Source organism: Brassica rapa, chromosome A05, assembly GCF_000309985.2.
Source record: "Brassica rapa cultivar Chiifu-401-42 chromosome A05, CAAS_Brap_v3.01, whole genome shotgun sequence".
Taxonomy (NCBI): Eukaryota; Viridiplantae; Streptophyta; class Magnoliopsida; order Brassicales; family Brassicaceae; genus Brassica; species Brassica rapa.
Window position 1 is genome coordinate 6,768,628 of NC_024799.2, and position 10,437 is coordinate 6,779,064.

General features: G+C 37.8%; 1 protein-coding gene across 2 annotated transcripts; it reads left to right on the forward strand.

Annotated features, from left to right (window-relative positions):
* Nucleotides 1–1,057: 1,057 nt before the first annotated feature.
* On the forward strand, nucleotides 1,058–6,501 carry LOC103867839 (protein RRP6-like 3). Of its 2 annotated transcripts, XM_033291755.1 has the most exons (9): nucleotides 1,058–2,883; nucleotides 2,963–3,207; nucleotides 3,274–3,372; nucleotides 3,469–3,552; nucleotides 3,651–3,737; nucleotides 3,832–3,952; nucleotides 4,028–4,215; nucleotides 4,289–4,333; nucleotides 4,848–5,033. In XM_033291755.1, exons 1-7 carry the CDS (start codon nucleotides 2,439–2,441, stop codon nucleotides 4,123–4,125), a joined length of 1,179 nt encoding a protein of 392 aa, XP_033147646.1. In that variant the 5' UTR covers nucleotides 1,058–2,438; the 3' UTR covers nucleotides 4,126–4,215; nucleotides 4,289–4,333; nucleotides 4,848–5,033. The 2 variants fall into 2 exon arrangements, with proteins under 2 accessions (XP_033147646.1, XP_018514510.1); XM_018658994.2 differs by adding exons at nucleotides 5,932–6,103; nucleotides 6,188–6,501 and having other exon boundaries at nucleotides 1,058–4,215; nucleotides 4,848–5,864.
* The last annotated feature ends 3,936 nt before the right edge of the window (nucleotides 6,502–10,437 follow it).

The following is a 10,437-nucleotide window of genomic DNA, read 5'->3' on the forward strand; positions in this document are numbered from 1 at the left end:
TTTTACTTATATGATTTTGTAATCATTTGTATTTTGTGTTAACAAAAATTTTAAACCATGGAACACAAAATTTGAATGTGAAACTTTTAACAGTTTTATTAATTTATAATCGTTTTAAAAAATCTAAAATATAACATATACAGAAAAATCTAAATTTTTATTATATGGTTAATGTGCTTGTTTAATCTATATTAATAGTTTAAAATTAAACAAATATGATAGAAGATACTCTAATTTTTTATCAAATCTTTAGTATTCAAAATTATTAATTAATATATATGCTTTAGCCATATTAGGCAACTTCGTACATTTTATTTAAGAAAATAATAAAAAACATTAATAATAAATTTATGGTTAGTTTAATAAAAACTTATTATATAACTAAATGAATCAACATATTTTTCTAATGATTATAAGAATCATTCTATTGATGACACGTGACTACAAAAAAAAATTTGTAATGTTTCTCAATTAATATACAAGGGATCGCTGACCAAAAGTTTGGACATACTATACCTTTCTAAGAATAGGGAAAGTTTGAAAATTTATAAATAGCGAAATTTATATAAGTAGTGGGTTGTTGATAAATACAACATGAGAGTAGAGCATTATTCATTATCTCCGATTCAATATTGTGACTTTTATTTATAGCAATTTAATGTACAGTTATAGGGGTGAGCACTTTATCCGGTATCCGAAGCCGCACCCGAACCCAATCTAAAAAACCCCAACCGAAATTCGAATCGAAATAGCAAAATATCCGAACGGATATTGAATTAGGAGAGATTGGATATCCGAACCCGAATGGGTATTATCCGAACCCGAGTGGATATCCAAAGATAACCGAACATATGTATAATTAACCATATATTTCTAGTTTACATCTCTCAATTTATATAAAATATTTATATTGATACTACACATAACTTTAAGTTCATATGATATATATATAATTACGGAGAAATGATTTGCTACTCACTTAAAATGCATGTCAAACTTTTTATTTCAAGAATTAACAAAAAGTTACATCCAAAATTTAAAAACAATAACCAAATTAATGTATTTTTAGTTTCAAAATATTACGTCCAAATATATTAACCATTCAATCTATTAAAAATAAAAAAATTAGTTAAGTGAAAGTTATATTTTTAAATACAAGAAATTTGAGAAATAAAAAATTTAATTTTTTTTTCAAAATCTAAATATCCGAACCCGATCCAAAATAATCGAACCCGAACTAAAAATACCCGAACCGAAGTACAGAAATACCCGAACGGTTTTTATACCTCTATACCGAGATACCCGAAAATCCAAAATATCCGACTCGAACCCGAGGTCCACCCCTATTAACAGTTCAATACATTTTCTCTTGGATGTCGATGTCTTTATATTTCTGATATGACAATAAATATGAAACCTAACAGGTATGGAGTCCATTGATATAAATAAATAATAACAAGTGAAGGCCCATAAACTAACCATAAACACTCACCTCTCAGTGTCAATGGCCCCGAATTCCTTCAACTCTATTTATTAATGCTTGATTTGTCGTATTTAACATATTTCCATATCTGCGTCAACATGTTGATAGTGTAAGATGATTATTAAAGAATTATACACATTAATATCGTCTGCCGATTCAAGTGTTTTAGAAAGAGCTTCATCGTAGAATTCTTATCCATGAAACTGTTCATCAAAATTGCATATATTGCAGATAGTTAATCATCATATGTAATAGAATTATAGATTATATGATGATGTAAGATGTTACCCAATATTAAAAAAAGAGTTATAGACATTTGGCATTCACATACTTATTTTATTTATTTTGGACCCATCTGGATTGGATATTACTTTTAGTTACTAATGGTGTTCCATGAGATGTCCATTTCATTTGTGTAAAGACTAAAGAGAGCTTAGCACTAAACTTCAAAATGTATGGTTGAATCTATAGATGGACTTATTGTGGCAATATAAGTTAAACATCAATGAATCTCACTCTTATATTTATTTTTAACGTTAATTAATTACGTTATTACTGAATACATAAACAATCATATAATTTAACATTTTATAAGAATTCTCGTCTACTTACACCACCACTTACACCACCGCAAACCATTTTTATAAAGATATACACATAACATTTTTCTTACAATTGAAGGTTTTTTAAAAACATTTTTCTATTAGTTTATATAATTCATCTTTTTCGATTAAATACAAATTTCCTTATGTAAAAATATTAATAAACCATCAGTTAAACCACCAGATCAAGAAGCTTTCACGCTATATCATATACTTCTCTCTGCTATATTCTTCTATCTGCTATATAATACATAGCGATTCCCTATTAGGGAGGGGATACAACAGTGTTTGTCGTTGAATTCATTAACTTCTAAGATTTTTGGGCCAACCAAACACATGTGGATTCAGTTTTAATGGGCCTGTGCTTAATTTATAACCCAAGAAACGTGTCAGATCTGCACGGGTCTAAGATTGAAACACGTGTCAAGATCTCAACGTACAATCTTCCGCCATTGTCTGACAATGAGAGATTGAAAGTACAAAAAGGCTTTAAGACCGAACTGGTTTGCTCTAAACAAACAGTAACGAACAGTTTGAGATTCGAAGATACATGCATGGAGGTCAATGACAAGGTCAAAATCGTAACTACTGTAGCCTCTCTTGTGGCGGCGACAGTTCTGCTCGTGGCGGAGTATCGGCGGCGGCGCCACGGTAGGAAGCAGACATCTTCTCCGAGCTCGTGTTATCTGCACTCGGAGACCAAACCGCAGTTCGGTTTCAAACGAGTACTTGCGGATAACTCTTACTCTGGATTCAAACACATGAAGAAGCTCGACGATGTGTTTTCTTCCTCCATAGGTTGGATTTGATATAATATCTCAAGTTTATTGCATGTGTGTCTTTGATTTGTAATGTTTTGAGTTCGTAACCAATGCAGAGAAACCTAACAACTCTCATCCGTACGAAACTGAGATCGCTGTCTTGTTAGAGAATCCTCGTCTTGATGAAGTTGAGTTCTTGAGGGGAGAATGTTCACTGGAGATGAGTGGTTCTTATGTGTGGGTTGAGACGGAGTATGAGTTGAAGAAGCTTGCGGAAACATTGGCTAAAGAAAAAGTCTTTGGAGTTGATACTGAGCAACATAGTTTGCGATCGTTTCTTGGTTTCACTGCTTTAGTTCAGGTAAGTGCTAAAGATACGTTTTAAAAAAAAATAATGTTAGGATTATTTAATATATTTCTTTTGCAGATTTCTACAGAAGAGGAGGATTTTTTGGTGGACACGATTGCATTACATGATGCAATGAGTATACTCCGTCCTGTTTTCTCCAATCCTGATATTTGCAAGGTACATTTTCATCATTAGAATCTCTTCGCTTGAATTGTTTCAGATTTATATAATTTTGAAATAATTTTGTTGTAAGCTTTTTTGTGTGCTTTTTAGGTGTTTCATGGGGCTGACAATGATGTTCTCTGGCTTCAAAGAGACTTCCATATATATGTTGTTAACATGTTTGATACCGCCAAGGTACAGCTTTCTATGTCCTCCTGCACTAATTAGGATTAAGTTTGTTGTTGTTGTTGTTTGGTGAAAGTAAAATGTTTTTTGTTAATATAATAAACCAGGCGTGTGAGGTGTTGTCAAAGCCTCAAAGGTCACTGGCATACTTACTTGAGACAGTCTGTGGAGTGGCTACTAACAAATTGCTTCAGGTTAATTCTTTTAACATTAAGGATTAGTATGTACTATGTGTGTATATTTTCATTATCTATTCTTATATTTGCTTAACTTCTTAAATTCATGAAGCGTGAAGATTGGAGACAGCGTCCACTGTCTGAAGAGATGGTGCAATACGCCAGAACAGATGCACACTATCTACTCTATATTGCCGATAGGTTGACTGCTGAGCTCACACAGCGAGGCACTGGTGAGCACCTTTCACTATAGATCACCATTTTTTTGTATATTCTTGCAAATAAGTTCTAAAATATTAGTGTATCAGAAGATTCATCTAGCCCGGATGACAAGTTCAGTTTTCTTCTCGAGGCTAGTAGACGATCAAACATGATTTGTTTACAGTTGTACACTAAAGAAACATAAGATTTTCCTGGGAACGCTGCTGCTTCCTCGTTAATTTATCGTCATTTAAACAGCCATGGAGATAACTCTTCCATCTCCTTGGATGCAAAGGTACCTACTTCACTCTCACTTCATTATGTGTATTAGATATCAAAGCATGGGGTTGATGATGTTCGCCTTTCAGTTTCAGGAGCTTGTAAGGGAACTATGTGCATGGAGAGACTTAATGGTAAGTTAAAGGTGTTGTAGCTGATAAATCATATGTTTGGTATAATTTCACAATATTTAAAAGTATAAGACACCCATTACAAACTATGTACCATCAAAAAACTATTAAAATCCTTACAAATCTATACTATTAAATTAGTCCAAAATCTGCTAGATAAATCTCATGTTTCACCGACTCAACTAATGTAACTCTTATAAAATGCGCACACAAAACGTTAGTAACATAAAAGTTTTTATGTACATATATAAAAAATCTCAAATAAACTAATGGATAAATTATATAATTGTAAACAAAAAATAATTTCATTTTTTCGATATAATGCGACTTTGTAACATAATAATAATAATGTTCAACAAAACCAAAACACTCATTTATATCAAATATTGTTCTTAACTGGAAAAAAACCGTGCTTTGAAAGCGCAAATCAAAATCTAGTGGCAAGTTAAAGATGTTGTAGCTGCAAGACATTTTCCCTCCTTGTAATTCGAATCAACATATCTCTTCTTTTGTTCAGGCAAGAATTCATGATGAAAGCACGCGATATGTTCTGTCAGACCAAGCTATTATTGCTCTTGCCTGTAAGAATCCAACAACAGCTGAGGAAGTACATCATTCGATAGCTCAAGCTGATTTGGCTACAGAGTCTTCACCAAGCTTGAGTTTATCAAATCAATCTCCATCTTCTGTTGTTTGTAGTCACTTGGATGATATCTATCAAATGACTCAGGACAAGTTAGCTAAACTGGATGCTCTTTTACCACTAGTTCTCGAGAAATGTTTGGGGACAGATGGAACATGTCCAGTTTCTGTCTTCAACTACTCACTTCTGATAAATTTCAAGACAAAGATCGGTGTCCACTCAGCTCCCAAGCAAAACGGACATAGAAAGAACTTAAAGCAGTTCACTCGGAAGTCATCGAGAGATCTTTTCGTCAAGAAGTTCTCATGCAAGGCTCCGGTTTACCACAACTGTAGAATATACGCAAACGATGGACGTTTGCTATGTTACTGCGACAGAAAAAAACTTGAATGGTATATGAACCGTGGTCTTGCGAAGCTAGTTGAAGAAGAACCACCTGCGATAATGCTTTTGTTCGAACCCAAAGGACGTCCTGAGGACGAAGGGAATGACTTCTATATTCAGACCAAGAAGAACATATGTGTTGGATGTGGAGAAGGGAATCACTATCTGCGTTACAGGATCATACCTTCTTGCTATAGAGTTCATTTTCCGGAGCATTTGAAAAGTCACAGGTCTCATGATATAGTTCTGCTCTGTGTGGATTGTCATGAAGTTGCGCATGCTGCTGCTGAGAGGTACAAGAAACAAGTGGCTTCAGAGTTTGGGATCCCTCTTTTTGTTCGGAGAGTGGTGGATTCAAAAGAAGCAGCATCTTCTGTGGAGTGTGATGAATCAAGGGGTGACGTTAAGGATGTTGGTGTCTCTCCTTTGCATCTTAGGACAGCTGCAATGGCGCTGTTGCGACATGGGAACAGAATGCCATCTAGTCGCCGTGAGGAGTTGTTGCAGGTAATAAAATGGATCATTATCTTATCCTTGCAGGTAACTGATATAAACAAAACATTCTGATTTGTAGACTGTAAAGATGTATTATGGGGGACGGGACATATCTGAGGAAGATTTGGAGAGAGCTTTACTCATTGGGTTGAGCCCTCACGAGAGACGAAAACTGGAAAGAAAGAAAGGTGTCCCTCTCAAATATTCTGCAGAGGTTGCTCATATGAACAAACAAGAAAACAGTAGCAATGGTAATAATCATATGATATATATTGTTGTCATGGTTTTGTTTGATAAAGGCTAATGCATATGATCTATTGTTGTATTGCCCACAGATACTGATGCAAACAGTTTTGTATCTTCTTCAGTTGGAGAACATGGTGAGGAAGCTACTGGAAATTCTGAGAAAGATATGAATGAAGAAAGTAGGATAGTTGTTGCAGATGATAGTGGAGGAGATGGAGTGATACGAGCCGCTTGTGCTCGCGTAACTGGTGCCGTGATTACAGGTAAGAGTAGAGATAACTTGATTGCAAAGCTTCCTTTAACCCTAGTCTCTCTTGAGAATAAGGTTAATGCTGGAAGATGATCCTTTATTGATAATTAGATATGTTTATATAGGGCTATTACAAATCATAACCCTAAGTAAGAAAGGAAAACTACTTAATATCTAAAATAGGAAAAATACCAAATCTCTATAATGCTTTAAGGAAAATACTAGTTTCTAGTCTTCTTTCTCTGGTACGTGATACCATAACGTGTATCATTACTCTCCTCCTCGACAAGGAGCTTGTCCTCAAGCTCTATCTCTGGAAATGCTTCACATAACTTCTCTGCATCTTCCCATGTCGCAGTCTCCGATTCTTCATTCCACTTGACAAGAATTTGTCGAACACCTCCATGAATGCGAGCTCGAAGAAACTTGATTGGTGTAGCCGGTAACACTCGTCCCTGTAAAACCGGTGGTAGCAGAGGCTCTGTATTGGGTCGGTCTCCTTTGTGCGCTTTAAGCAGTGAGATGTGGAAAACATCATGAATTTGAGACCCAGCCGGAAGACGGAGACGATAGGAAACTGTTCCCACACGAGCTAGTACTTCAAATGGTCCATAAAACTTGGGAGATAGCTTTGTGAACGCTCTCTTTGCGACGGTGAGCTGTCTGTGAGGATGTAACTTCAACCAAACCCAGTCTCCAATATTGAATTCAGCTGCGCGATGATGTTTATCATATACAGCTTTCATTCTGTTCTGAGCTTCCATCAAACGTTCCCGTGCCACTGTTAAGAACTCATCTCTTCTTTCCAACTCAACATCAACAGCTTCAACTTTGGAACTTCCTATAGCATAGTCTAAAAGTCGAGGTGGTTCTCTCCCATAAACCATCCTAAATGGCGTATCTTTGAGACTAGTGTGGTAGGATGTGTTGTAGCAATACTCAATCCAAGGAAGCCAAGCAAGCCATTGCCGTGGCTCATCTCCTGTAACACACCGAAGATACATCTCTAACGTCCTATTAACCACCTCCGTTTGTCCATCAGATTGCGGTCGATAGGCAGTCGTGAAACACAGGTTAGTACCCATAAGTCTGAACAATTCACGCCAAAAAATGCTACGAAAGACCTTGTCTCTGTCTGATACAATTGTTTCTGGAATCCCATGCAATCTTACAATGTCTCGGAAGAACGCTTGAGCTACAGAAACAGCAGTATAAGGATGACTTAAGGCAATGAAATGTGCGTACTTAGAGAAGCGATCGACCACCACCAGAATAACTGTTTTTCCTGAAACTTTTGGCAATGCTTCCACAAAATCCATAGAGATGTCAGCCCATATTTTAGTTGGAATCGTCAGTGGTTGCATCAATCCTGCGGGTTGAAGTGTTTCCCATTTATTTTTCTGACAAACCTGACAAGTACTCACAAACTCTTGAATACTCTTCTTCCACCCTTTCCAATAAAAATCCCTGCGAATACGTTCCATAGTTTTTTGGACACCTTCATGGCCAAAGTTATGAAAACCAATCATTACTTCTCGCACCAATTCTGAATTGGAATCCAAATAGACAACTCCTTTGCGAAAGATAAGACCATCCTTTGCTTCCCACAGTTCTGATTCTTCTCCACGAATAATTCTATCTCTGAGTTCTCCAAGTCTCTCGTTGGTCTTAATCTCTTGACGAATTCGGGACAGAATACCGCTTGTAGAGCTGTGTAGGGCATGAAGTTGACTAACTTCTTCTGGTCCATTGTCATCACGCCTAGATAGAGCATCAGCGACCTTATTGGTCATTCCAGAACGAAACTCGACTGAAAAGTCAAAACCAAGTAGTTTACTAATCCAATGAACTTGAGGAGATGTCGAGAGCCGTTGTTCTAGTAGATACTTAAGACTGTAATGATCTGTTCGTATGAGAAACCGGCGGCCCCACAAATATGGTCTCCAATGAAGCACTGCCTTTGACAACCCAATTAACTCCCTCTCATACGCTGCGAGCTTGACATGACGAACTGCTAACGTTCTGCTAAAAAAAGTGATAGGATGTCCATCTTGTTGTAGAACTGCTCCAATACCACTCCCAGAAGCATCACATTCCACAACAAATTCTTTAGTAAAATCGGGTAGTGCCAATACTGGAGATTCAGAAAGAGACTTTTTCAAGGCGAGAAAAGCCTGTGTTGCAGTCTCGTTCCAACCGAACCCCGTTTTCTTTAAGAGTTGAGTCAATGGTGCAGCAATGATGCCATAATCTTGAATGAATTTACGGTAATATCCAGACAGGCCCAAAAATCCCCTTAATGCACGAACTGTAGCCGGTTGAGGCCACTCCGTGATAGCCTCAATTTTTTTCTGATCAACTTGGACTCCTTCATGAGAAATAACATGTCCAAGATAGCCCACTTCCTGCTTCCCAAAGGAACACTTAACTCTTTTTATCAGTAACTGGTGTTCCTGTAATACTTGCAACACATACTCAACATGTCGCACATGCTCTGCCCATGTCTTGCTATAGATCAAAATATCGTCAAAAAAGACCAAGACGAATTTTCGAAGGACTTTTGTAAACACCGCATTCATCAAGCTCTGAAAGGTGGATGGGGCATTCACAAGGCCAAACGGCATTACCAAGAATTCATAATGGCCATGGTGTGTGCGGAATGCCGTTTTCTCAATGTCTTCGTCAGACATGCGGACTTGATGGTAGCCTGATGTTAAATCAAGTTTTGTAAAGAACCGAGATCCATGTAGCTCATCAAGCAACTCATCCACGACTGGAATTGGAAACTTGTCTTTCACAGTGATCTTATTAAGATCTCGATAATCAATGCAGAAACGCCAAGTATTATCTGCTTTCCTCACTAGTAGCACCGGTGAAGAGAATGGAGAACTACTTGGTCGAATCACCCCGTTGCGAAGCATCTCAGTGCACTGTTTTTCTATTTCATCTTTAAGGAGGTGCGGATAACGGTATGGACGTACTGCCACCGGATTTGACCCTTGAAGCAAACGAATCCTATGATCGCAATCCCGCTTTGGTGGCAGACCAACTGGTATCGCAAACACCGAACGGTATTTCTCTAGAACCATATCTAGCAAGTCCGACGTGGGCACCGGGTTGAGAGTACAAATCCTCTGCTTTGGCGCCTGTGGTATGCGTCGTATACTAGTTCCTGGAGTCGTAAACACTTCTTCTTCCTCGGAGAACCAGTGTTCCAATCCCTTCGAGTCAGCACCTAAAGCATGAAGAGATATATTTGTCTTGCCACGTTCTTCCGCTTCTCCGTGCCATATAACTGGGGTGGAGCCATGATTGAACTCGACAGTTTTATTTGGTCCATCCCATATCACTCTTCCTAATGCATTCAACCATCTGATTCCAAGAACCACATCGAAACCTTTCAAAGGAATTGCAAAGCAGTCAGTTTTGAATTGGTGCCCTTGTACCGTCATTGACATGTTTTGACAAAATCCTTCTATTGGACATCGCCCTCCGTTGGGAAGAGCTACGAACCGGCCAGGTTTCCGGTGCATCGGGATGCCCAACTTCTCTACCAAACTGCTCTTGATAAAGTTGTGAGTGCTCCCTGTATCAAGTAATACCCAACCTCTTCCTGTCATGATATTAGCTTGTACTTGAAAGGTTCGCTCGTTTTGTTCCCCATTCATGGCGTTTATGGAGATTTCTAACTCGTCTTCCTCAATCCACTCATCGTCTTGATTATCTCCCTCCATGACTGGCATAATATGAAAGAGAACCGGAGTACAAACATGGCCAGGTGTGTATAAGTCATCACAATTGAAACAAAGCCCTTTCGCTCTTCGATCCGCCATCTCTGCTGGCGTTAGTTTTTTCCAAAATTTCTTCTGGCCCGTTTGCTTTTGAGGTCCTGATTTTGGAGTTTTAACTTCTGATCCTCGATTCTCTTGCCGAGCTGAGACACCAAGGGTCTTAGTGATAGGCGCTAGATGACCACCAAACGTCCTGGTGCGTTTATCATTGTCAATCTTGTACTCGTTATCTCTAGCATACTCTATGGCTTCAAAAATTGTTTCAGGACGCAGATATTCAACTTCTTTCCGTAAGCTA

Bases quoted from the DNA above. Each gene is read 5' to 3' on its own strand.
- LOC103867839 (XM_018658994.2), top strand. The intron at 5,865-5,931 runs GTAATAAAATGG...TCTGATTTGTAG, and splicing joins GCCGTGAGGAGTTGTTGCAG to ACTGTAAAGATGTATTATGG. The intron at 6,104-6,187 runs GTAATAATCATA...TATTGCCCACAG, and splicing joins ACAAGAAAACAGTAGCAATG to ATACTGATGCAAACAGTTTT.